This window comes from Oxyura jamaicensis, chromosome 3, assembly GCF_011077185.1.
Source record: "Oxyura jamaicensis isolate SHBP4307 breed ruddy duck chromosome 3, BPBGC_Ojam_1.0, whole genome shotgun sequence".
NCBI lineage: Eukaryota > Metazoa > Chordata > Aves > Anseriformes > Anatidae > Oxyura > Oxyura jamaicensis.
In genome coordinates this window covers 13,639,394-13,665,436 of record NC_048895.1, presented here as the reverse complement: position 1 = coordinate 13,665,436, position 26,043 = coordinate 13,639,394, and the positions used below count along the sequence as shown (strand labels likewise).

The window sequence follows — 26,043 nt, the reverse complement described above, 5'->3', positions numbered from 1 at the left end:
AAAACACACACGGAATAGACAAAAAAAAATAGACAAAAAATAGACAAAAAAATAGACAAAAAAATAAAAAAAATAGACAAAAAAATAGACAAAAAATAGACAAAAAAAGAAAAAAAATAGACAAAAAAAATACACCAAAAAATAAAAACAGGCCAAAAACCACACAATAGACAAGAAATAAATAGACAAAAGAAAAAAAAAAGACAAAAAAAATCAGACAAAAACACTAAAAAGCACACCAAAAAAATAGACAAAAACCAAAACGGACAATAAAATGCAACAAAAATCAGGAAAAAAAGACAAAAAAAAAGGAAAAGAACAAAAAAGCTTCAAAACAAAAAAAATACGCAAAAGGAAAACAGCAAAAAAGAGCTACAGAATCCCCAAAATACAAACCGCCGAGCAAAGGTGAAAAAAATGAAAAAAAAAACTACAAAAAAATCAAAATTTAAAAAGAAATCACAGGGAAAAAAGGAAAGCCGAAGAGCTACAAAAAGCCAAGAGAAATGAAAAAATTACTTAAAAATACAAAAATTGAACAATAAAATACAAAAGCAGAAAAATAAAACACACACACACACACAAAAAATGAAAGCACACCAAAAATAGTTACAAAAAACACAAAAAATAGCAACAATGTCAATCAATTGCAAAGGCTCAAAAAGTTGCAAGCGATCACAAAGGTCGTCACGTTCACAAAACGCCAGCGTTTTAAATTATTTAAAAAAATAAATAAAATCACAGAACCATTTAAAAATACGAAAATGTGCAAAAATGGAAAAAGTACATTACAAAAATACGAAAAGTGGGGGGAAAAAAAGCAAAAAACCTACAAAAAATGCACGAGCCCAACGTTTTAAAGAATTACATGAAATAAGAAAATAAAAATAAATCAATAACACATATACAAAAATTAAAAAAATACATAAAATTCAAAAATACAAAAAAAAATAATAAAAAAGCAGAAAAGTAGAAAAGGTAAAATAATAATAATAAAAAAAAAAGTGAAGGAATGGCGCAGAGCTCCCCCCCCAGCCGGGGCTCCCAGCGGGGTCCCCCCGAGGGGGCGGTGCCCACCACGGCCCCCCGCCCCCCCAGCCCCTCGTGGCGGCCCGCCACCAGCCTCCCCGCGCCGTCCCCTGGGACGAGGCCGAGACCCGAGCCCGGCCGCCCTCTGAGCGGAACCGCGGCTTCCTGCCGCCGGGAGCGGCTCTGCTTGTGGTCGGGACCGCGCGGGCCTCGGGGGAAGCCGCGGGCGACTCCGCAGCCTCCCCGTTCCCACCGCCTGCCCCGCTCATGGCCGGCGAAGCGAGCGGGCGGCGCGGTGGAGGCGGTGGCAGGAGGCCGCCCGTGCGCCCCGCGTCCCCGCCGCCAGTGACCCGCAGCCGCAGCGTTTGAGCTGGGTTTATTTGCTGTTTGTTCGGCGCTGCCGGCCTCCCCCCGGGAGAGCGCGGCAGAATTTGGGGGCGCGGAGCTCGCTGGCGGGAGCGCGAGGCGAGGCGGGACCCGTCCCTCCCGGCTCCAGCACCCACCGCAGGCGGCTGCCAGCGCCCCGGTCCCGGCTGAGGGACAGCGGGCGACAGCCGGGGAGGCACCCAGCAAGCTACAGAGCCGCCCCGGTGGGAAACGCTGCGGATCCACGTCGTGCTGGCAGCCAGCCCTTTCCCCCCTCCGAATCCCCCTGTCCCCGTAGCAGCACTTGGGCGGCTCTGTTCAGCGCAGCCGCTCCTGCAGGAGGCTGGCCGGAGCCCAGGGCCTCGCTCCTTGTACACACACTCGCCCCCCGGACACCCCCGGCTCGTGACTTCCAACCAGCTCGCCTGGTGCTGCTCCACGGCCCCGGCTCAGGGCCAAGAGCCACCCAGGTCACAGCAGCACGCTGCACGAGCCCTGGCGGTTACGGGAGCCCCGCCGCACGCCTCCCACCAGCGGCCTCCTGCAGAGGCTCTCCCCGGTGCCAGCCCCGGCCTCAGCCGGGCCCGGAGGGGCAGGGGAAGCGCAGAGCGGGCAGGTTTCCCCCTGGCGAGAGCGCAAAGCCAGCCCGCAGTCTCCCGGTCCGTCATTCCGCGGGTGGGCGGCGGGCGAGGACGTGCATTCGTCTCCTCCGGGTCAGGACCGGCCGCAAGGGCTCACTCAGCCCGTCGGATGAACCAGATCTCGTTGCGGCGCTGGGGGACGCTGGGGTTCTGGTAAGTGGCCACGATGTAGGTTTCCCGGAGCACGGCGTCTGTGGAGCCCAAGAGCTCCCAGAAGAGACTGATCTCCCGCAGGATCGTCTCCTCGGTGGTTATCCCGTAGAAAACCCTACAGGAAAGGGAACAACGTCAGCAACAGAGCCGCCAGCCGCCGCACGTCGCCCCAACCACGGGCTCCCATCCCTCCGCCCACCGGGGCGCCGCAGCAAGCCCGGGGCAGGCGGCCGGCGCTGGGGTCACCTGGTTATCACCCGGAGCGGCGCCCTCTCGGTGATGTGGATCTCGGGGTCCATGGGGACGGGGGGGTTTTGCTGGAACTGCCCCGGGAGGTAATAGGCGGTTAGGACCTCGCGCTCCAGCTCGGTCCCCTCCTTGTTCAGGTGGATTTCGTTGAGCACCGGGACCGTCATGCCCAGGTAGCGACCTGGAGGGAGGCAGGAAGGCAGCCAGGGGGCACGGTGAGAGGCGAGGGCCGAGACGAGGCAGGGCCCTCCCTCTGCGCAGCCTGCCGGCCCCCAACAGCCCCTGCCTGCACACACCTACAGAGTTCTCCTTGCAGATGTAGCGCATGAGCTTCATGAAGCTCAGGGAGATGCTCTGCTCATAGAGGGGCTCCCCCTTGGTGACACACGCCCACTTCCCAGCTGGGTAGTGCCGCTCCTCGTAGGCCGCTTCCTCGCACTGCAACAGGCCACAGGACAAAGCCGGTCAGAGTTTAGGGAGCTGGCACTTGGGTGGCAAAGCCAACGCCGAGAAGGCAGGCGAGAAGCGGGGAGACGGGGCCGAGACGGGACTCCCCGCACGCCAGCAACTGGCAGGGGGGGACGGAGAAGGCAAGGGGAGCTGGCATGGCACGCACACCTCAGGCAAGGGCAGGCAGCGTCGCTGGGCAGAAGTCAGCGAAAGGAAGCGCACAGACACGGGGCAGGGCGCGGGGAGGCTCCCGGCATGCACACAGAATGCAGCGCATCCTCAGCAGGGAGCACAGGGCTTTCTGCTGCCCTCCGGTCGCTGTCCTGCCTACACGCAAGGATGGTCCTGATTCCAGGCACCCAAAGGCCTCCACTAAGCTCGACGGGACCCCCGGGCGGCAGCGCCTCTTCCCTCGAGTGCTGTGTGCACGTGGGATAACAAGTGAAAAACCTCCTGCGCAGGAGAAAGGAAGGTCTGGTGGTAGAGCTCTAGCACAAAGAAGAGCTGTGAAGGTCGGACAAAACTCCTCTTGGACCCTCCTCCCAAACCAAGAAGTGAAATTGGGAAGAAGAGACACGAGCATGGCTGGTGCGAAGGGGACAGCTTTGTGGTAAGGGGCAGAACCTCTACTTCCGTGACAGACACTCGGTCTTCTGGACAAGCCTGACAAAGAAAGACCTTCAAACAGGGCCGTGCCTGTCCCACCACGCCAGCAGAGCAACAGCATTTGCCAGGCAAGGGCACCCACCAAGTAGTCCCTCTAGACTGTTTGCAATTCTCATCTCTGACAGCGTGTGAGAACGACCCTCTCAGTCCAGCAAGGCATGTTGTCTGGAGCCCTCCAGCCTGACCCGTACGTAGACCAACCTCCCCTCTAGAAGGTGGGACCTGGGCAAGAGAAAGAGTGACGATGCTTCACATCCGCTGTGTCGCGGATTTTGACTCAATACTGAGGCCAGGAAGGCTCCGTAGGTGGCACAGGAATTCACGCGCCTCCAAGAGGATGGATGACACGAGGCTGAGGAGGAGCAACCACACACCGCCCACCTGCCCAAGCCTGGGGAACGTGTCCACAAGGGCCCGAGCTCCTGAGTCCCCTCGGCGCTAATGCCAGGAGGCGGCTCCCATCTCCTCACCCAGCCCCGGAGTCAAACTCCAAGAATCCCCCTGAGGCACACAGGAGGCACCAACAGCAACAGAAGATCTTCAGGTCCCGCGGAGTCCCGAGGACCATTCCTGCCTGGGATCGGTGCAGGTACAGAGGAGCCCAGACTAAGCCGCTGGGACGCAGAAGAGGGAGAGTGGTAGAGCCCTGGTTCAGGGCTGTGCACCCGCATGCTGAGACGTGCCTCGCACGCAGCGGTACTGGACCTCAGCCCAGAAGAAACTGGTTGAGCTCTCCTCGTACAGAGGACAACTGGCAGACGTCTGGCTGGGAGCAAGCCTAACCAAGCCTGCAGAGACACGAGAACCAGTCTGACGAGCGCTTCTTCGCAGTTATTTCTCAAAGCACCTTTTTTGTCCAAGAGATTAGAGGAGGTGTGCAACTTAGCAAGAACAGGAGTCTTCGGGCAGCAGCTGCCAGGTTTGGATCAGCGGCTGGGACAAACAATAACATGTGCTCGGGTCTGACAACCAGAACCATGGAGTAGCCCGAGCTGGAAGGGATCTGCGTGGATCATCGAGTCCAGCTCCTGGCTCTGCGTGGGACCACCCCACAATGAGACCCATCTGTGTCTGAGGGTGTTGTACAAATGCTTCTTGAGCTCTGACAAGCTCCGTGCTGTGATCACTGCCCTGGGGAGCCCGTCCCAGTGCCCAACCCCCCTCTGGCTGCAGCACCTTTCCCTAACCCCCAGCCTGCCCCTCCCCTGTCCCAGCTCCATGCCATTCCCTCGGGTCCTGTCGCTGTCCCCAGAGAGCAGAGCTCAGCGCCTGCCCCTCCGCTCCCCTCGTGAGGGAGCTGCAGGCCGCCATGAGGCCTCCCCTCAGCCTGCTCTGCTCGGGGCTGAGCAAACCCAGAGACCTCAGCCACTCCTCATACATCTTCCCCCCCAGACCCTCAGCACTTCGGACGCTTCTGACAGCTTTACCCCCTGTGGCACCGTGGCACCCCAAGCCGCGCGCAGCGCTGGCGGCGAGGCCGTGGCAGCACAGAGCAGCACAGCCCCTTCCCCCGGCTGGGACGCGGGGTCCCTGGGTGCTGCCAGCCGTGCCGCAGCCCCCTGCTCCCCGCAGAAGCGCCCTGACCCCGCGCAGCCCCCAAGCAGCGCCCGCACTCGCTTGGCACGGGTCGTGCCAGGCAGCGAGGCGCCCGAGCACGGCGGGCAGCGGGGTGCGAGGCTGGGGGGGCTGCATGGAGGAAGGAGGGGATCGGGGGGGGTCACAAGCAGGTCGGGGGTCCTCTCACCTTGCCGTGTCGCGACAGGGCGACGTGGGGCACGGGCTCCCGCGCCTGGCTGTGCCGGTTCATCTGGGCGATGGGGCCGGCCATGTCTGCAAGGCAAAGGGGTCAGGGGGCGCCCCGTGTGTCCCCCCAACCCCACATCCCGGCCGTCCCCCCCCCACCCGGGGCTCACCTGGGGGCAGGCTGACCCGGTGCGTGCTGGCCACGGCCTCCCAGTGCGCGAACAGCCGGCCCCGCTCCTCCTCGGCCTCCGCCTCCTCGGCCTCCCCCCCCCCCGCCTTCATCCTCCTCCTCCTCCTCCTCGCCCAGCCCGTCCAGGTCCTCCAGCCTGATCCTCGCCATCTTCCCCCCCCCAACCCCCAACCCCTCCCCAAACCCTTTTTCCAGCTCCACCCTGCTCCGGAAAAGAACTGCCCCTTCCTGACGTCATGATGACGTCACCAGCCTCGTCGTCATCCCCTCCGACGTCATCGCTCTCCGCCCCGTTGCGCGGTCCCGAGCCCCGTGCGCGCCCCCTCCCCGAACACCCCCCCCCAAAACACCTCCGGCAGTCACGGAAGGGGGGGGGAGGGGGGGCTTTATTTCGGAAAGTACAGCTCGGGAGCCGCGCCGCGCCCCCCGCCCAGCCCTCATTTCCAGCCCCCAGCCCTCTCCTGCAAGCTGGGGGCTCATAGGGGCACCCCGGTGATGGGGGCACCCCGGGGCTCCAGGTGGTCGGGGGGCATCCCGGTGATGGGGGCACCCCGGGGCTCCAGGGGGTGGGGGCGTCCTGGGGCTCCGGGTGGCGGGGGGCATCCCAGTGCTCCAGAGGATGGGGGGCATCCTGGTGCTAGGGGGCATCCTGGTGCTGGGGGGCACCCCACCCCACCAGCACCCTATCTTCCTGCTGTCCCCAATGCCCCCCGCCATCCCGAACTAGCTAGGGACCTCCTTGCAGCCCCCACCCCGCCAGGACCCCCGGGGCGGAGCGAGGGGGGCACTGTGATGGGAAGGGAGCGGTGGAGGTGGGGAGGGGGCCGGCTGCGGCCCCGCAAAGCCGCGGCGAGGCGCTGAGCGCAGGGGGGGACCCGCGGGGGCCTCAGTTGGAAGCGAGCAGGGAGCTGTGGGAGGAAAGATCCATGCTGCTGGCGCTGAGGCCTCTGCTCTCTGCACGGAGCCCTTGGGCACCCTGAAAAATACAACACGTATGAGAACCAGCACCCACACCCCCCTCTCCCTCCCCCAGCACCCGTTCCTGCCCCGTCCCTGTCCCTCACCTCGAAGGAAGCGTCGCTGGACTTGTGCAGGTAGTTGAGCGAGGCGGCTCGCTTCATGCTGCGAGGAAGCAGAGGAGAGCAGGGGTCAGCTCGTGCCCGACCCCTGTCGGACCCCAGCGCCCTGGGACCCTACCTGGTGTTCCTGGGCTCCAGGGGACCGTTGCCCTGCAGCTTCTTGACCAACATCTCGCTGCTCCTCCGGATCACGTCGCGGATTTTCCCCAGGGAGCTGCTGCGCTGGAGGGTGCCGCTGCCGTCCTGGAGACGGAGACACAAGCCAGGGGCCAGGGCTGAGCGGCGCCGAGGGGGGGCTCCAGCACGCTGAGAACCGACCTGCACCGGGCCACCGGCACCCCCAGCCCCGCTCCGTCTCCTACAGCTCAGCGGGGGTCCCCGGGGGCAGCAAGCAGCAAGTGCCGAGGGGGGTCCCCAAGCTCGGGGACACCTTTGGTCATGCCAGGACGTGCTGTTAGGGCATTCGCTTCCCCGCCTGCTGCCGGCTGGAGACGAGCCTCCCCTCTCCCCCTTCCTCGCTGCGCCCGTGGTGGTCCCCCTCTCCATCCCGCTCCCTGGTCCTGGTTCACTCGTGTCAGACAAAACCACTCCGCACTCGCACACGGACTCAGCCCACCTCGAACGCCCCCGGGACGATCAGCTTTGGGACGGGCTCGTCTGGCTGCTCCGCGGTGGCTCTTTGCGGGGCTTCCTTTACTGCCTGCTGTCTCCGGAGACCAAACCTAGCCCTAAGCCTGGTTCCCCGCTCTGGTGTCTCCCTCGTGCCCCAAAATGTCCCCACTACTGAGAGAGGCGCTCTTGGCCCTTGATGGACTCTAGCCCCTCTCGTGGCTTAGCTCCACGTGGAGGCACTCAGTGGCCACGTGCCGGCTGCCGGCACGCCACCGCCTTGTGCCGCTGTGTCACCGAGCTCTCCCACGCGGCCGGGCACACCCAGTGCTCAGGGCTGTGCCATCACCGCTGCTGTGGGGCTGCTTTCGCTCTCATGGCCTTGTTACCTGTGGTGGTCTTTGCTACTGATCCCAACGGCCCCAAGAGCTGTTTTCCCTGGCACAACCAGGCAAAAAAACAGGTGAGGCAACCACAGAAGCCCTCAGGAGCACATGTGGGAGCCCCTTCGTACCCCTCCACCTGAACAAAGCGTCCCCTGGCCTTGGCTGGCAGCAGCGAGAGCCCCAGGGCTGTCCAGGGTCTGCCTTAAGGCTCCTTGTTCGCACCCTGACATTTTCAGGAGCCGCTGCAGCCCTGAGGAAGGGCTCTTCCAACACCTCCCTGCCACTCTTACCCAAAGCTGATCCACCCCGGGCCTCTCTCCTCCAGCTGAACAGAACGTCTCCTACCAGCAAACCTTTCTCCCGGCACCGATCCCATCTGTTCTCGGGTAAGCCCAGCGCACTGAGAACCTCTTCGCTTTCTCACCGCCACGAGGGGCTTCCAAGCTGGGCGCCACGCGCTGCTGCTGCCAGGCACCCGCTCACCAGGAACGCAGAGAGCACCGCCAGGATTAGCAAGGCAAGCAATCCAGCTCCTCCGCCGGGCATCCCAGGCAGCTTTGGGAAGAGCTGGCCATCGGTACGCGGCACTAGCAAAGATGGGGATGGACGGGGAGAGGGAGGAGGAAGCAAGAGAGGCCCCAACACCGCTAGCGCCGGGTCACCACGCTCCCGGCAGGGCTCTGCCACGCCAGGCGCCGTTCCTTTGGCCAGGGCACAGGAGCCAGGGAGCATTGCCAGAGCAGGGGAGCAGGATCGTGGTGTGGGGGCAGCAGGATCCCACGGGGAGGTAAGCTCCGGGATCAGGGCTGGAGGATGGAGCCACGTTTCCCCAGCTGTAGTGGCGCAGGCTGACTGCAGACCAGTGCCAGAACCGAGTGCTGCTGCACTCCGGGTTAAAAATAGCCGCCTTTCTCTCCCCGCTCCCTCTTCTGCGGCGTTATTTTTAACCCAGAACGCTGTTGGGGCTTGGTTTACTGCAGAGCACCCACCTCACCGCGCCCACCAGGATGAGAGCGCTGAGAACAAGCAGCAGCTCCACCACCCAGTCCCTCTGCTGCACGGAGGCAGAGGACCCGGGCAGGATTGGGCCGCATGTGAAGCTCAGCACAGCGGGGTATTTTGCGGGGTAACAGAAGCAGATGTTGAGGAAAGCCCAACCTCAGGTGCTCCGCGGCAGCCCCGCCGCGTGGCTGCGGGGCGAGGGGTGGAAGCAGCCCCGGGCTGGAGGCCGGGGAGGCGGATAGCAGCGCTGGGTCCCTCAGCGAGGCGCCCCCCTGCACGCACACAGACACCAAGCACCCACGCCTGATCCAGCAGCGTCTCGCCCCACCGCCCCGGGGCTGAGCGGCGCTGCCCTACGGAGCGTGGAAAGAAGCACAGGGCAGCGGTTCTGGTCTGTCTGCCTTTAATCAGAGGTACAGTCGTTACAGCACCAGGTCCGGGACGCGGCAGAGCGCAGAGCCAGGTGGTGCTGAGGCCTGAACGCGCCCTGCGCTGGGGCCTCACCGTGCTCCAGGAGCACGGAGCGGCGCTGGGAGGGAGAGGCAGGGACGGCGCAGCCCTACAGCGCCCAGCCCCGGCCTCCAGCCCCCGTGGTCCCCAGGACAAGCCCCCTTTTTTCAGCAAGCACCAGCTCCCAGGAGAGCAGCACGCACGTGCCCCGAGGCCTCTGCACCACCACCACCCCGGGAAAGCCGGGCCCAGACAGACACAAGCAGGTTTATTACCGCAGCCTGCCGGGTGACTAGCATGAAACTACCTAGCTAAATAAATAAAGGGGGAGGGATTCCTGCGCTGGCCTCTAGGCTCTGCCCTGCTGCCTGCAGCCTCCCCGGGCTCCTCTCTTGCCCTGTAGGAGCAGGGAGGCTCACCTCCTACAGAAGGTGGGATGGGGGCATGCACCCTAGGGCCTGAGGCTCACGGCAGTGGTGGGCTGCTCTTGGGAAAAGGGCCTTTTCCCAGCAGGGACCAGCAGCAGCGGGGGCACCGAGCCATCCCCACACCAGCCCAGGGTCAGCACTGCCTCCCAGCAGTAAGAGGGTTACGGTCTTCCCGTCCACGTGGTGAAGGACAGCGAGTCACAGCCTCGCAAGCCAGGTCCCGCATTTCAGAACTCTTCCTCCTTCCCAGGAAGGCCTTCTCCTCCTGTGGAAACCTCCCTCCAGCCCCCTCACCTGTCCTTCGTGCTTGGAACACCCCAAGCCCCAGCTCTTCCTTCCCTCACACCCTTCCTTGCACCTCCTTTTTCTCCCTGCTGTGCTTCGCGCGAGCCCATTCTCTCCCTCAGCCGCTTGTACCTGCTTGGAGAGCAGCTCTGCTCTCCTCCTACCCATCCCTCTGCCTCCAAAGAAACAGAGAGAGCTTCACCCTCACCTCTCCCTCCCTCAGCAGCCACATGCGGGGACCCTGGAGCCACGGGACGCTTTCTCTTACTGCCACCACGCCAGCATCGGGTTAGGAGCCAGCAGCCAAAAGGCCCTTGGCTGTCACCCCGTACCTGGGACGCACGGTAGGGACATCCGTGCCCCTGCCAAGAGCCCCCCGTGCTGGCCCTGGGCTGCAGAGCTCAGCGGGGAGGAGGAGAGCACGGCGGGGACTGCCCTGTGCTGCAGGGAGAGCCCAGCTCGCCGGCGGCCAGCGCAGGTTTGCTACGGGGCGCTAACATCAGCTAAGCCTACGGGGGGAGAAAGCAAGCGGGCACACAGCGGGCCTGCCACGGCCAGGCCTCTGCGTCCCCAAACAGCCCCCCTACATCTTCGTGCCCCCATCCCTGCAGAGGCGGAGGGAACAAGCTAGGAGGGCTGAGGCTGTCTAATGACGGTGGAGTCGGCACGCCCGCCGTGATGACAGTCCCCTGCGGTCCCCAGGGGCGTGCAAGGGCGGGCTTGGGGTGGGGGCACGCAAAGGGGCCGACGGCCCGTGGCCCTGGCCAGGGGGAGCAGGCGGCTCCAGGCGGATAGATCCTTCCTGCTCTTGCTGGCCACGGGGCTGGAGCGGGGCCCCGCGCGGCCGGGCACTCCTCTGCAGGCGCTGCGGTGCCCTCGCGCGCCGGGAGGGTTGGGGGGCTGGCGCGGAGCTCTTGCCGAGGAAGGAGGGATGGTGTGGAGGAAAAGTCGGAAGGTACAACACAAACATCCAGGTGACTGCGGTGGAGGGGAAAGAGGGAGTCTTGGGAGGCATTTAAGCCTAGTGCACAGAGAGGAGAGAGACACAATTCACACGGCCGTGAGGTTGGAGGTAGCCCAGGGAGGTGGTGGGGCAGGGCCCGGGCTGCATGCGGTGACAACGGGCCGCATCTGGACAGGGAGGGAGGCCGGTGGGGCTCAGACAGCGGGCTCATGCCTTTGCCTGGGCAGCAGGTAGCTGGTCCAGGCCCCGGGGTGCTTTTCGAGCTGCTGCGGGCAGCGGGGCAGAGAGGTCGCTGCCACCCCTGGGGCTCCCAGAGCCCTGCCTGCAGCAGCTGACAGCTCGGGGGCGGCGTGACCGAGGTCTCTCGGCCAGCAGAGGGAACAGCTGCCCGTGACGGACAGGAGCAGGGGGAGCTGCCTCAGCCTTCTTTTTAGGGCTGCCAGGGTGCAGCGCGGGGCTGCTGGCTGGGCAGGGGGAGCTGGCTGGGAAAGGCAGCGAGCACCACGCGGCAGCAGCCACGTGCCAGCTCCAAACCCCTCTCTACAGCTGGCTGGGCCCCCTGGGGAAGGATCCTGGGGATGGGGACTGTCCCCCTCTGTTAACGGGGAACACGAGGGCCCAAAGTTGGTGCTTGGCCAGGGGTAGGACCCTCCTCAGCCCTGACACCAAGAGCTGAGGCAGAGGGCAGCCTGGTGCCTGGAGGAGCCCTCAGAGCTCTGCTCCCCAGGCCCCCTCCAGGGTACAATCCACAATCAAGAGAGCCAGCGGGCTTCAGGCTTGGGTGCTGAGGGGCTGTCATGGCAACAGGGGAGAGGCAGGAGGGAGGGAGACAGCTCATGCGGGTGAGGACGGAAGGGTTAGTGAGAGCAGACGCGAGGGGGGAGCGCAGGACTCGTGCTCAGTGTGTGCCAGGCTGCAACCCACCCTAGGTGCCAGCTACGCTCTCAGCTAGAGCCCGCAGGAGATCAGTAAGCGTTAACAGCCCTCGAGCCAAGCACCCTTGATGCTCACACATGCTCACTTGCTGCCTCTTCTCCAGCCTTCCTGCAGAGGCCTCCTGTCCCACACCCGGACACCTTCCTCTGAACCCAGCGCTAGTGACCGAAGTGCCCCTCAGTCTCCGAGCGAGCCCGGCAGGCTCAGCTCACCCTGCGTGACCCTTGGCTAACAGCAACTTCCTTCACCACCGCCGGCCGGCTCGGCCAGGCGCCCTGCGAAGACCTGCCTTGAACCAGCTCTGCTCAGCCAGAGCCCACGGGTGGCACGAGACCAGGAGAGGACAGCAAAGGCGCTGCCTGCGGGCTGTCCCCCTGCCCTGAAGCCACGCAGCCACGGACCCACCGGGCACACACACACACAGGCACACGCACACCTCCCTGGGCTCGGCGTTGCCCGTGGCGCACTGCAGGACGGAAAGGCAAGATGCTCACAGAGGCTGCGTGGGCCTGAGATGGGGCTGATGCTCAGCCAGGGCCTCGAGAGGGGTGCGCAGCGGGGAGAGGTGTTAATAAGGTTGCCAAGGCTGAGATTAAGGGCAGGCCGGGACCAGCTCATGCTGTGCACTGCCAGGACCCGGTGCCCCCCTGGGAGCAGGAGCTGTCAGTGGGGTTATCTGGCCTGTACGCCAGGGGCCAGGCCCAGACACGCACCTTCGTGGGCTGGCTGGCTCATGCCAAGAAAGAGGGGGAGGAGGAAGTGTGCGGGGGGACAAATGGAGGCAGACGAGGATGCCACGACAGGCCACACGGGGAGAGCCCTGAGCCGGGCTGTCCCTTCCCTCCAGCAGCCAGCTGAGGCCATTCTTGATGGTGTCTTGTACTTACCCCGCTCCATTCCACGCCCATACTCACTTCCTCGCTACCGTCTGTGGCATTCTCGTACTTGACGCCGCCACCCAGGCTCCGACGTCTCTCTGTGCCGTCACCCTCCTTCAGGATCTCCACCACCTTCGTCTGGTTGATGGGGTCGATGCCCTGCAAGCAGAAAGGAATAAGGAAGCACCAGGTTTTGCCCTTCGGTGGTGCTGCTCTGCCCGGGCCCGTCCCATCTCTGCGCCGTTGCCCCATCGCAGCCAAAATCCTCCCGCACGAGGACAGAGCCAAATGCTCTCCCGCAGTTAGCTGCCTCTGGGTTTCAGGTTCAGGGAGCCCCTCTCAAGCCATGAGCCACCCTGAGCGACGAGGGCTCGCTGCCCCAAAGCGGACAACTTTTTGTCCTTCGCATCTTGGTGCGTGGGGGTTTCTGCTCTCCCTCAGTCTTAGTGCCGGGTGCTTACAACTCCTGCTTTGCATGAGGATTGAGAGGAGTTTAGGCTGAGAGGCGCTCTAGGAAATCTCTACTGCATTTCCTGGACAAATAATTAGTAGAAAGAAAATATTCCAGTGAGTGCAGATCTCCTCGGTGGCTGGCAAAGCCCAGTAACCTGCCCTCACGCAGCTGCAGGATTCCTGCACCCCAAGAGCCACACTTCCTTCACAAAACGCGTGCTCCATCCATCCATGCAACTCCACATACACGTACACACACGTGCGTACCCCTGCACAACACCAACCACCGAGCTGTTCCAGGGTTGCGGGGATGTAAGCCACAGATATAGGAGGCTGCAAGGCACAGGGCAGCCCCCCACCACACACGTGGCTATGCCAGCCCCCAAAGCCCAAAGCCCCCGCCCTGAGCAAGGTGCCCCCAGGGTTACCTGCCGCCGAGAGCGAACTGCGCACTCCTCCAAGGTCTCCGCTGCCTCTAGCTTGCCCTGGCGCCGGTACAGCGCGCCCAGGTTCCTCAGGGTGGTGTTCACGGTTGGGCTGTGGGAAGAGATGGTGGGTGACCGGGAGCCCTGGGGCCACCTGGCCCACCCCCGAGCTGCCCATGAACCCCGCTTACCTGCTAACCTTGCAGGCCTTGTACCAGCCGCCATACTCAGCGTAGGGAGCGCTGTCTCTGTGCTTGCTCTGTAGGGCGAGAAGATAACTGCTAGCCCCGTGCCTACTGCCGTTCTCTGGCCCGTGCTCTCCCTCTGGGCACCAGGATCAGGCCTGGAACACGGGCACTTTTAGGTGTCCCTGGGTCAGAACCTGCACAGCCTGGGCAACCCCAAGGATAAGAGCACTCAGCATTCAAAACGCCTCTGATGGTTGCATACAGGCAGCCCTAACGGGGTGGCTGAAACCACTGTGAAATGCTCGGGGGGCACAAAAAGCCCAGACCCGAGGCCAGAGCTGCAGGCAGGAAAGCCGGCCTCTCCCTGCTGCCACTAAGAGCAGGGAGAAAGGGGCGAGGGGAAAAAAGAAAAAAAAAGTGAAGCTCTACAAAGACAGTTTGATACTTTTTTTAATAGGAGATGTGGAAATGGCCCACAGCGGAGTGCAGCAGCCCCAGCAGAACAAGGCAGGTGTGTGGTCACCACCGCCTGATCATGCTGAACGTGCTGTGCCATTGCCCCCAGGGCAGTGGTGCCCAGGCCCAACTGTCCCAGGGGAGGAAGAAGCTCGGTCCTTGCCCCGGCTGTAAAATGAATCTCACTCCAACTGCACGTCTGTCCTGCAAGGCTGGATTTCCCGGCCTGCTCCACAGCCCTGGGAAAGAAGGGGACACAGCCAGCATGGCTCCGTTGGGACGGGTTTGGCCAGCAGCTCTGAGGATGAATCTTTCCTCTCAGCTCTTGCTGCTGTCAAGAGGCTGCGCCCCCAGCTTAGACTCACCTTGCTCATCTCCTCTCTCTCTTCCGCGTGCATCCAGATCGGCTTGTGTTCACCTGTGCGGGGAAGGACACAAGACAGCGCCGTTCACCACCTTGTCCTCTTGCTCTGCCATGCTTCCCCTGGAGCTCCACCTCCTGCACAACCCAGCGCTGCCTCCAAAGCCAGCAGCTCACCAGAGGGAGGTGACGGGGCTTCCAGGCACTGCCCAGAGCCCCAACAAAGGCAAGTGGCACTGCGAGGGCAGGGCATGGGAAGGAGGGAACAAGTCCTCCCACGGTAGAATACCTGGGTCAGGCCTACAGGAGAAACTTCAGGCCTGGGAATGACTGTGCCACTTGCTATTTCCCCTTTCAGCCACAACTGCTTCCCAGCCTAGCAAAGACTCACAGCCAGAGCTCTCCTGGTCTCCTTCTGCGGGACGTGGAGCGGCACAACACACTCGAAGGGCAGTGTCTCAAGGCGTGCCCAAAGCAGGGGCCCTGCAAGCCCTCTGCCACGGGGATACCAGCACCAGCCAAGCCCAGGCTGAGAGCCAGGGGACCAAACTGCTCAGCCTTCCCCAGCCCCAGTAACTCCTGCTGTACAAACCGTCCACGGAGCCAAACTCCTTCACGTGAGCACGGGTGAGGATCTCCTTATACAGCACCTCCGCGTCTTTGTATTTGCTTTGCTTCAAGTAGCAGGAGGCCTGCAACCAAGAGAACAGCTCCAACCCCACTGGACGACACAGACTAGCCCTCCCCACCTCTCCCAGCTACCTCCCACCCATCCCCACGCGGCCTCCTCCCAGGGTCTCACCAGGTTGTTCTTGGTCTTGGCCACGTTGGGGTCGTCAGGACCCAGGCAGCTCTCGTAGATCTCCAGGGCCCTGCAGTAATAGTACTCCACCTCCTCATACTTGCCCTGGTTCTGGCACAGCAGGGCCAGGTTGTTCAGCTGCTTGGCCACGTCGGGATGGTCTTTGCCTAGGACCTGGGTGAACAGAAGAAGGGAAGCCACAAAAAGACAAAATTTAAAATTTGCAAGGTCGGGAAAGAAAGCCCTAAGGGGGAGCTGGAAGGAAGGAGGTCATGGGAGTCCACTACCTTCTCACGGATCTCCAGGGCTCGCTTACACAGCGGCTCTGCTTCTTTGTACTTTCCTCTCTTGCCATAGAGAACAGCCAGATTGTTCAAAGTTGCAGCCACCTGCAGAGATGTAAGTTTCTCTGTGAAACAAAGCTGAATTCAGTGGGACCAACCTTGCCTACGTGTCAGGAACCGGCTTCTCCTGGATCCTGCCAGGCCGTACTGAACAAGACGGCAGAAAGAGACTGCTGTGGCAAAACAGTGCCCCACACACCACAGGGTCCCTGCTGTGCCTGGGCAAGAGAAGTGACCAAGAGAGGAGGGAGACACTCACCGCTGGGTGGTCTTTGCCCAGGGTCTTCTCACGGATGGAGAGAGCATCGTTCAAGAGGTGTGCTGCCTCTTTGTATTTATTCTGATCCCTGCAGTGCAAAGCCAACAAGTTAGTTATTCAGGGTTTGGACAACATTGCCCACGGCAAGCAGAACCACAAACAGCAGTCCTCCCTCCACAGAGACCAGCTCCCACAGCCCACTCATTTCTCCCCTCCTCCCTACTCTAGCCAGTCCCTAGTTTTATCAGGGAGTTTGTCAGTCCCAATCCCTTATCTGTGCCAAAAAAAACCTTTCTGAAGGGCAAATCCCTGGAAGCCGGAAGAATTCCTTGTCACCAGAACGTGCTGACCTGGTAAAATGGAGGGAGAAAGCCCTCCTGGCCCAGCTGTGCCCTCCCCACTATCCTCACCTGTACACCAGCGCCAGGATGTTGAGCATGGTGGCCACATCGGGGTGATCGTGGCCTGATGTCTTCTCCAGGTCCTCCAGCGCCTGCTTGCAGAGAGGCACAGCCACCTCGTAGCGTCCCTGTGAGGCGTACTGGATGACGAGGTTGTGGAGGGTGCGCAAGCGCGCGGGAATCTCATAGCCTCCCTGCTGGGCAGCTGCCACCGCGCTGCTGTGCTGGTGGGGCACTGCAGGCACAGAACAAGACACGGGCACGGTTGGCAGAGCAGGTTTGAACGGATACGGTCAGCAACCGAGCACGAGCACACACTTACAGCCAGGACCATGTTCTTCCTCCTCGTTTGGGAACAGATCATCCAGGGAGTCCTTGGTGGAGTCGCCCTCCTTCTCCTCCTGAGAGAATGGGAATGACAGTGCTGTAGGTTCTCAGAGGAGATGACAGCAGCCTGGGCTGAGCCAGCGGCGAATCTCTCCTCCCTGCTGCAGCCCAAAACCACCACCAACATCCCTGGTGTCTCTGCCGCCATCTTTCTCCCACACAACAAACCCAGTAAAGCCAGATTTCCCCCTCGAATCCTGGCATCCCACTCCATGCTCTGCCAGAGACCCTTCCCATTTTGTCTGGGAAGAGACAACACCCAGGGCAAGGCTGTCACACCCAGGCAATCCTCCTGGTCCAACCCCCTGGGGCAAAAGGCCGCTGCTTGACTGGACGAGGGCCTACCGAAGGCGAGACATCCTCATCGTACTTCTTCAGCTGGTTCATGAACTCGAGGTGCTTCTTCTCCTCCTCCAGCTGAGCCACGGTTTGCTCGCTGCGCTGCAGCTTCTGCTGGGTGTTGGCCAGCTCGTCGCGCAGCCACTGGTTCTCCTGGCACAGCCTCCGCACCTGAGCGCGCAGCTTCTGCTTCTCCGACTCCACCGCGTTCAGGTGGTTGGACAGCGCCATCATCACCTTGTCGGGAGTGACAGCGAGAGTCAGGAGAGACCCCAGCCTCACGTTTCCCTCACACACGTGCTCAGGGACCACCCCCAGGGCCACACTGCCCCTGCGGCTCACGGGGGATGGCCACGCGCCTGCCTTCCCCCGTCAGTCCCAGGTACCACACAGGAGGGCACTCGCTGCTCTCACCTGAGCTTCTCCAAGCCCCAGCTCAATCATCTCCACCGACTTGCGGAGCAGGTTGGATTTCTCGTGCACGAGGTTGGCTTCTTCATCCTTCTTCAGGCACTTGATGGTCTCCAGCAAGCTGTGCAGGATGGAGTTGTGTTCGTTCTTGAGCGCCTCCAGCCCCTGCATCACCAGCTTGGTGTTGGAAATGATCTCCTCTTGGCTCAGCTTGTCCAGTTTCTCCTCCCTTGGGTACACCATGGTGGACATAGTCCTGGTCCTGCAGCCCTGCGGAGAGAGAGAGACAAAATCTGAGTGCTTCAGTGCTGTTTCAGCAGCCAGACCCAAGTGCCACAGCCTCCTTCATCTGCCAGCGACGGGGTTCGACCAGCTGCCCACATTAAGCCGTTCAGGAGTCAGTGCTGCCCGCCGGCACCCCCACGCTCCCAGCAGCGAGGGGAGCTGATTTAGCTTCCCTTTAGGAGCCGAGATCTGTGCTTGGCAGCTGTGGTTGCAATGTGCGCGCCTCCCACCCGCAAACCACTGATGCGAGGAGGCTGTCGGAGCCCGGCACCTCTTCCAACTGCGGAAGAAAGGGAAGGGAAGGGAAAGCAGAGGGGTGCCGGCTCCGAGCTTTCTGCTCCAGCGATGCACATCCCTCAGGAAGCGCAGTGAACTCTCAGCACAGCAGAGAGCCTCAGAGGGGCAAAGGTTTGTGTTTTTTGAGGCTGTTCCTACTTGTGAGCAAGGGCCGAGCCCTTCCCCACCTAGCCCCCGAGTCACGATGCTGACTCCACATCCGCTTCATCACCCAGCGCCAGCACCACCTCGCGCTGCACCCACTGCATCCTCCCCTCCTGGGCGCCTGCCACGCGCCACGTACCGTCACAGACTATGGAAGGAGAGGTCTGTTGAGAACTGGCTGCCACTCATAGCCTGCTGGCCAAATTGCTCAGCTGCCCGTTCCTGGGGAATCCACCTGATCCGTAAGTCCCCGGTGCTCTTTCCCACCTTGATAGAACATCAGGGGGAGGGACTGAGTGCTAAAGCAACAAGGGAAACCCTGCCACGGTCAGCCTTCTGTGGGCAAGCACAATTCAGGAGATGTGCAAGGATTCCCAGCTCCCGAGGAAGTCCGTGGCAGGACCCAGCAGCAGCCCAAAGGATGCCAGCGCTGCTCCATCAAACCTCCACCTGCCTTCCCTGAAATGGGCGCACACAGCTTGCTAGCAAGGCGCAGCAGACACTTACCTGCTTCCACAGAAGCCCAGCGAACAACTGAAGGCTAAAACGGCCCCGTCACCAGTTCTGGCTCACGAGAAAACTCAGCTCCATACCCAGAAGCAGGGAAATCAGGGAGTGGGAGTCCCCCGGAGCACAGGTACCAGTTGGAGACACAAGGAGATGCCCACCTCAAGCCCAGCGTACGGCACACTTAGGGCTCTGCTCCAGGGCTCACGCAGCGGGGTGGCCCTCGAGCACCTCTTCACCTGGCCCTCTGCGTGCTGGGCCAGCTGAGAATGCTGACGGCTTTCACAGAAGCATCAACCACATCCCCACCGGGAGGGCCTGGGCTCTTGCTTTATGTTCCATACATACGCTCCGAGGAGAGGAACATCTTACGAACCAGGATAAAAAGCCACCAGAGCTCGCACCTTGCTCGGTAACAGTCCGACAAGCCCCAGATCCATAGGAAATCAGCCTCATTAATTCCCCCGCGCACAGAGCCACTCATCAACTGGGAAACTGCTGAGCTGCGTGTTAAACCACGAGGATCTCTGCTCCAGCAACATCCTGCCTTTCTTCTGCCCTTCCAGAAAAAAAAGCTTGGAGCATCTCACAGTGCCCTTCTGCAGAGCTGTAACGGCTTCAGGTTGTCTGGGAAGGGAGCTAAACGAAGCCCGACCCACGAGACATCAGGCTTATCCTACCCTGAACTACATACGCGAACCGATCCTCGGATCCTCCGGACGTCCTGACAGTGACTCTCCTCTCACTGACTGCACGAACGCTTCTGCACAATCCCTGACTGCCTCGGCTCGGAGGACACCGCGGGAGCCGCAGGGGAGTCACCGTCCCTGGGGGCGTTTGAGGAAAGGCTGGACGTGGCGCGGAGGGACGTGGTTTAGGGGGTGATGGTGGTAGGGGGTGGTTGGGCCGGATGATCTTGGTGAAAGCAGCCCTGCGGAGAAGGACCTGGGGGTGGCGGTTGATATGAAAAGCTCAACACGAGCTGGCAATGTGCACTTGCAGCCCAGGCAGCCAGCCGTGTCCTATAAGCAGCGTGGCCAGCAGGGCGAGGGAGGGGATTGTCCCCCTCTGCTCTGCTCTCCTGAGACCCCACCTGGAGCCCTGTGTTCAGCTCCGGGGCCCCCAGCACAAGAAGGACATGGAGCTATCAGAAGGAGCCCAGAGCAGGGCCACAGGGATGATCAGAGGGCTGGAGCACCTCTCCCATGAAGACGGGCTGAGGGAGCTGGGGTTGTTCAGCCTGGGGAAGAGAAGGCTCCAGGGAGATGCTATAGTGGCCTCCTGGTACCTAAAGGGGGTGGAATGAAATAATCTTTAAGATCCCCTCCAACCCAAACCGTTCTGTGGTTCTGTGGCCAGCAGCTCTGCCAGGCACCAGCTCGCTTAGTGCTCAGCTTCAGCTTCCAAGGGAGGACCGCGCAGGCTGGCCGCAGGGTGCCAGAGCCGAGCGCAGCACACGGGCCGCTCGCTCCCAAACACCACCAAGAAAACAGAGAGAGGCCTGCAGAGAAGTCGCTCAAAGGCTGCTCCCTTTAGCGCAGGGAAGAAAACCCACAAACGCTGGCGGAAGATGGCTTATTACCCCCACAGAGCGAGGGTTCTTCCCCACGGAGCCTTATTTCCAGCCCTCCCCAGGGCTGGCAGGTCTGTGCCCGGTGCGCAGCCCTCCAGAGAGGCAACGTGCTCTACGGCAACCGATGCCAAGGTCGGGCAGGCTGAGGCCGCTGCACAAGCGCTCCTCCTGCTCCCACACATTCAGCAAAGGGCACGGAGCCTCCTTTACCCGGGCAGAAAGGGGAGGTTCAGGCTGCAGCACCCAGCTCCTCGTTTATCCATCCGCCATCCCCGCAGCGCCGGGGGTGCCGCGGCTCAGGTCTCCACCGGCGTGTTTCTGCTCTACTTGGCACGGCCTCCCTGCTGCCGGTGAGCTGCTGGAACAGCCCGGCTTCCCAACAACACCCTCCTCCCCTCCCCTGCTCCCGTTTGGAGGAAGGCAGGGCGGGAGGAAGGCTGCACGGAGCTCTGCAGCACTTGCAGCCAGCCGGGGGGCCACCAGCTGCCACGTCCTGCTGGGCACAGACCTTCCTCCTGCCAGCCGGTGCGGCACCGGGAAAGCACCGAGCGTCAGCAGTTTTCGTCAGCCCACTTTTTCTGCCTCTGAAATCCGCTCCCACACACCAGAGCTGGGAGAGGAAAGAGCTGGAAGCTTTGGCGCTTGCATCTTAAACCCGCAACGGAGGCAAGGATGCCAGACGAGATGGGTCCAAGTGGATCTCAAAGTCATGACTCCTAAAAAAACAGCTGGGTTCTGGACAAAAAGCTTCCCGGGGAGAAGAATGAGGCTGATTCATAGCCAGAAGGAGTGAAGAAGTCTGAGAGATGGAGGAGCACTGCAGAAATGGAAACACGGGGCTGGAGGCCTATTGCACAGCGGTTACCCCAGTCTTGTGCTTTTGTTACCTGCAGCAGGTAGCGCGACCTGCTTGAGGGAAGCAGGGAAGACTCTGCGGGTTGTTTTGTCAGGGTTTGGGTTTTTTTTTTTTTTTGGACCTCTGCCAGCTCATTGCTGTCAACCCACCGAATAAAGGGTTTTTTGGAGGACTGGCTGACCCCCACGAAGCTGAAAGTGAGATCGCCGACGTACAGCCGAGCCTCCACACCGCAACCAGACCTCGACCTGACGCCTCGGGCACCGACAAACAAAACGAGGGCAGCGAAACAGAGCGCTGAGGTTCGGCCATCGCAGGGCTGGCGTCGCGAGCTTCCTCCTTATTTTGGTGCCGTGGCGTCAGGAAACAAGCGGGGACCGCAGGAGCCCCCGGGCAGCTGGGACACGTGCCTGCCGAGGCTTGCGTGAGGCACGGAGCAGGAGCAGTGCTCTGGGATGCTCGTGAGCCGTGCCAGAAACACCTGGGACATGTTCTGCTCCCGCAGAGCCACTAAGGGCACACAAACAGGACACCAGGCTGGGGCCAGCACCCCAGGAGCTCCTGCCCAGCACATTTCTGAGCTGCAACCCCAAAGCCAAAAGGTGCCGCCCAACTCTGATACGTGTGAGGCCCTGCCAGCACTTAACAGTGGCTTACGAGTTTCTCCACCCTGTTGTGGAACAAAGGGCCCCGTCTTCTGCCCCGGCTCTCCCCCAGCCCCTACCTCCAGCACTGCCCCTTCCCCTCCTGCACCACCGAGCCTCACGAGCCACGCTGACTGATGCGCAGATGGCCTCACGTACCTTACACAGGCTGCTCTGTTGCAATTTCCTCCCTAATTAAAGGTCTGTGATGGGCGTTGCGTTACTGGGAAGGTCTCTGGTCCATCCTCGCGCCTCTGATCAGGTATTCGAAGGCTGTGTCCAGTCAAGGGCTGAATATCTCCCAAGGGGCAGATCCTACAAGCTCTTCAGACCCCTAACCCGCTGTCTGACCATCCAGAAGAAAAAAAAGAAAAGGAAAATGAAGTCCCAGCCTGAATTCCCATTTGATAAACTCCTCCTCGTGGTTCCCTTCGCCAGGCACCACTTCAGGACAAAGGGGCCGGGCACTGCAGCATCAGGCACTCATCCTGGGCCCGGAGGAAGGGCATGCAGCACACACGTGTCCTTTCACCAGGGACACGGCTGGGAATCCACCAGCGCAACCCACCTCCAGCAGCAGCTGGGAACGGAGGCAGGAAGCTCTCACGCCCTCGTCCTCTCGTGCCCGAAACACGGGGCTCTCCTCAGCACCCAGGCAGCCCCCCGCACGGTTTAAAGCCCACAGAGGCGTCACCCAGCCGGCTTCCCTGGGCTCTGTGGTCATTTATAGCCCGGCGCGAGTCGACTGCGCCGCTGCAAACAGCTCAGCCCTCCCTACGCCCTGCACGGGGATCAGTGCCAGAACCGCTTCTTTCGGCAGCAGCTGACACACGCCAGCTCTGAGGGTGAAGCTCCAGGAGCCCTTCTAGATGCCAGAAGGCCTGCGTTGGGAAAGGCTGTGCTAACCCGCAGGCTGCAGGAGCCCCAGGGGTGTTTAGGGCTCAGGGAGCAGATCTGCAGAGTTTCCCCTCTCCCACAAAAGCGGGGAAACTCCACGAATGCTCTTTCCCCTAAGCACCAAACATTCCTCTCTGTCCCAGCAGCTCCAGCTCCCCAGCGCCCCAATCTCTCACGGAAAACGTGCTGCAACACAGCCTTCCTGCAGCCTAGGGCACGCCGGTGCTAAGCCGGCTTTCCAGGGACGTGGCCGCCGCCATCCAGGTTCAGAAAGGAGCTGGGGGCTTCTCATCTCCTCCTGGAAATGGCCAACCGGGGTTTGTTCTGGTTGACCAGAGCAAACAATTCCTGCGTTACCGAAGCGTGAGCCAACGTCCAGAGCACACATCTGCTCCGGGGAAGACAGAGGAGCCGGTGTGGTTGGCTTTACACCACATCAGCCGTTCCTTTCAAGAGCAGGGAGGGCTCGCTCCTTTTGTTCTTCAGCAATCGCGGAACACAGACACGGGAGGCAACGCAGGCGAAATAAATGGGAAGAGACACGTGCGAGAGCAGAAAGGGACTGTGAGAGCAGAAAGCCCGACTGCTCCTTACAGCCCCTCGTGCTGTTTACAACCCCGGCTGGCCTGGAAAACACGCGCCTTCCACTGGGACCAGAGGAATGGCAGTCTTCATCACCCCCCGCCCCCGTGCTAGCATCTCCGGATCAGCTGATAAGGTGTTGCTTTTTTTAAAAAAAGAAAAAAAAAAAGAAAAAAAAAAAAAACACCACCTCTCACTCATGCCCGCAGCAGCAAATCCACTCTGCATCTGCTGTGGCTGGGACGAGAGCGGAGCACCATTAAAACCTGTTTCCAGGCTAGCGGAGACCGGAGCTAAGCAGCTGGAGCGCAGCCAGGCCGAGCATCCCTCCCTGGCTCCCCAGTCCCACGGGGAGGGAGGGAGGGAGGGAGGCAGCCTCGCTGCAGGGCGAGAGCCGTCACCTTGCCCTGACAGCACGCAGCGGTATTAAAGCAGGCAGAATAATTCCCGGGAGCCCATGCCTCTGCAGACATCTGCCTGATCCGAGGGCTGGATGTGCCGCAGGAGCACGGGGACGGTCGGTGCCCCGGAGCTGCTCCGTGTGCCCGGGAAGGCCCTGCAGCGCCCGCAGCCCCTCCGCTGCATACCTGGGGCGGCTGCAGGGACCAGCTGACTGCGGGCGAGCTATTTCCAGAAACAAACGGGCCTCGAAACACAACAAGGCAGCTCAATTCCCCAAGACAAAGCTTTACCTACACAATAAGCACCGGATCGGGTTCACCTCTGGCTCCCCTAGCAAATCGAGCCTTTACCCAGCACCTCCACCAAGGTCAAAGCCTCGCCACACGTCCCGTGTCCCCCCCCGGGGACCCCTTTCGGTACGAATGCTGTTCTTCCTACCTGGGCATTCCTCCCAAACAGCCGAGGAGAGGAGGCGAGCTTCCTGCTCCTTCCTCCAGCCGTGTTTATTTACCCTGCGTCTGGGCTGCCGAGATCTTTGACCCTACGTTCCCCGCACGTCCCCTCCTCCTCCTCGCACGCAGTGGGGGCAGGTGCTTTCTTTCCACCCCCCCAAGCGGGTCAAAGCGACCCGGGGAGCAGAGCCCAAGGGCGCTAGAGGAGACCCGAGCACGGAGCAGCGCCGCAGGGGAGCCGGGCGAGGTGCAGGGGAGGCCGGTGCCGGCTGGAAGCCCGCCGCAGCCTCCCACCACGGTGCAAACGTCTCCAGGCTGCCCGGCCGGAGCTCTCTGCGGCAACACCATCCCGCAGCCCTCCTCCAGACGCGTCCTTCTCGCCGCATCCCTTCTCCCTCGCGGAGGTTTGCGGGGAATTGTGCCGATGACGGAGCCGCCTCCGTCATCGCCGCTCTGGCTTTGTCTGGCAGCGGGAGGCAGGCCCGCTGCGTGCCCCTGGGGCGAGGCAAGCGGGCAGAAACCCCCCCGTCCCCCCCGTCCCCCCCTACCTCGGGAGCTCCCCGCCAGAAAGCTTCCCGCCGGCTCTCCCCGAAACCGCAGCTCGAAGCGGCCCTTTGTTCCGGGCCGGCCGGGCGCCCTGCCCGTCCCAGTCACCAGCGGGGAATCCGCCGCCGAGGAGCGGTACCTGGATGCCTGCAGGGGCTTGTCCGGCCGCTCCCGGCCGCGTTCCGGCGGGCACGGCACGGCGGCGACGGGGGGCTCCCGGCAGCGGCGCGGGCAGCGGGCGGCCCGACCCCACTGCGGGGGGGGGGGGGGGGGGGAGGAGATGCGGCCAGGCTCCGGGAACGCCACGGCCCCGTCGCCCCGCGGCAGTGCCACGACCCCACGGCTGCCACCTCCTTCTGGGAGGGCTCGGGGGGCGGAGGCCGTGCCCCCCGGTGCCCCCAGATGCACGTCCTGACAGCGACCCCGTGGCTCGGGGCTTTGCGTCCCTGCCGGTTGTCGCCCTTCCCCGCGCGGTGGCACCGACGCCCCCCGCAGCCCAGCTCGCGGAGCCGCGGGGCTCCCCCCCTGGCCGCCCGGGCCCTATCTCCGCGCCCCGGCTCCCCGGTAGCCCCACGGCACCGGGCCTGGCGGGGAGCCAGGACGACGGCCGCGGCCCTGCGGCCACCGGGGCTTCGCGCAGGGCCTTGGCGGTGCCACGGAGCACCACGAAACCGGGGGGGGAGGCACCCTATTTTTTTGGGGGGGAACCCCCGTTTTGGGGAGGACACCCCCCCGCCCGGCCCCGGAGGGCAAACCCACCGCAGCCTGCTGACACGGCAGCGCGGCGCCCCGGGGCCTACGGGCCTGGAGCCTCCCCGTGCTGCAGACCGGCCCCACCGGCCCCAAATCCCCCCCCAAACCTCCCCGCCCCCCCCCCGGCCCGCTCCTACCTGCTCGGCACAGGGCGGCGGTGACCGGTGCGGGGCGGCGGCGGCTGCGGCGGCACGGGGCGGGGCCCGGCCCAAATCCGCCCCCCCCCCCTCCGCCGCTCCTCCTCCCCCCCTCCCCTCCCCCGCTCAGCGGCGCGGCCCCTTTAAACGCAACATGGCCGCCGCCAGCCGCCACCGGCGCACGCGCGCCCCCTCGCGCCAGCACCGGGAGCCGAGCCACGCCCCCTTCCCGTGACCACGCCCCCCTTCCCCGTGACCACGCCCCCTCCCCGTGACCACGGCCCCCTCCTCGTAGCCACGCCCCCTCCCGCCGCCGCGACGCGCACGCGCGGTGGCGGCGCAGGAAGGGGGGGCGGGGGGGCGCGCAAGATGGCGGCCGCGGCGCTGTGCCGGGCCCTGGGGGCGCTCGCGCTGTCGGCTCCCCGCGCCGCTGTCGCCGCTGTCGCCGCCGCCCGGCCTGTCGCGATATCGCCGCCCGGCGGGGCCCTGGCGGCCGCCTGCCGCTGCCTGAGCGCCTCGGCGGCGCGCTGCACCACCGACCCCACGTGGAAGTGCCGCGTCAAGTACACGGTGCGGGCCGTGGGCATGAGGAAGACGGGGGGGCGCGACCACACAGGTGGGCACCGGGGGCTGGGGGG

At 62.5% G+C, this 26,043-nt stretch overlaps 4 protein-coding genes across 10 annotated transcripts in view; 2 read left to right on the top strand and 2 right to left on the bottom strand.

Annotated features, from left to right (window-relative positions):
* Positions 1-25,477, bottom strand: part of KLC4 (kinesin light chain 4) — a 35,174-nt gene extending 9,697 nt beyond the window's left edge. Inside the window, exons 1-16 of one of the 7 annotated variants that reach the window (XM_035323088.1) lie at positions 25,406-25,477; positions 17,334-17,600; positions 16,926-17,156; positions 16,516-16,594; positions 16,203-16,428; positions 15,793-15,880; positions 15,477-15,578; positions 15,190-15,363; positions 14,980-15,079; positions 14,392-14,444; positions 13,574-13,641; positions 13,386-13,494; positions 12,514-12,663; positions 6,685-6,809; positions 6,552-6,609; positions 6,378-6,463 (exon numbers count right to left, since the gene is read on the bottom strand). In XM_035323088.1, coding sequence (XP_035178979.1) covers positions 6,378-6,463; positions 6,552-6,609; positions 6,685-6,809; positions 12,514-12,663; positions 13,386-13,494; positions 13,574-13,641; positions 14,392-14,444; positions 14,980-15,079; positions 15,190-15,363; positions 15,477-15,578; positions 15,793-15,880; positions 16,203-16,428; positions 16,516-16,594; positions 16,926-17,156; positions 17,334-17,582 — 1,898 coding nt within the window. In that variant the 5' untranslated portion in view covers positions 17,583-17,600; positions 25,406-25,477. Of the gene's footprint in view, positions 1-6,121; positions 6,464-6,551; positions 6,610-6,684; positions 6,810-10,519; positions 10,748-12,513; positions 12,664-13,385; positions 13,495-13,573; positions 13,642-14,391; positions 14,445-14,979; positions 15,080-15,189; positions 15,364-15,476; positions 15,579-15,792; positions 15,881-16,202; positions 16,429-16,515; positions 16,595-16,925; positions 17,157-17,333; positions 17,601-23,955; positions 24,019-25,405 lie in introns of those variants that run through there. The other 6 variants (XM_035323087.1, XM_035323089.1, XM_035323086.1 and 3 more) reach the window with 6 other exon arrangements.
* LOC118165141 (cullin-9-like) overlaps positions 1-26,043 on the top strand; it is a 41,484-nt gene that overhangs the window by 3,557 nt on the left and 11,884 nt on the right. The gene's annotated exons all lie outside the window — the stretch shown is intronic.
* On the bottom strand, positions 1,997-5,652 carry LOC118165172 (heme-binding protein 1-like). The gene is given in 6 exon segments (XM_035323117.1): positions 1,997-2,304; positions 2,436-2,619; positions 2,735-2,876; positions 5,299-5,384; positions 5,468-5,564; positions 5,566-5,652. Coding segments are annotated over 6 exon segments (756 nt in total). The 5' UTR covers positions 5,638-5,652; the 3' UTR covers positions 1,997-2,129.
* MRPL2 (mitochondrial ribosomal protein L2) overlaps positions 25,736-26,043 on the top strand; it is a 1,923-nt gene continuing 1,615 nt past the window's right edge. Inside the window, exon 1 of the mRNA XM_035323113.1 lies at positions 25,736-26,021. Coding sequence (XP_035179004.1) covers positions 25,775-26,021 — 247 coding nt within the window. The 5' untranslated portion in view covers positions 25,736-25,774. The remainder of the gene's footprint in view (positions 26,022-26,043) is intronic.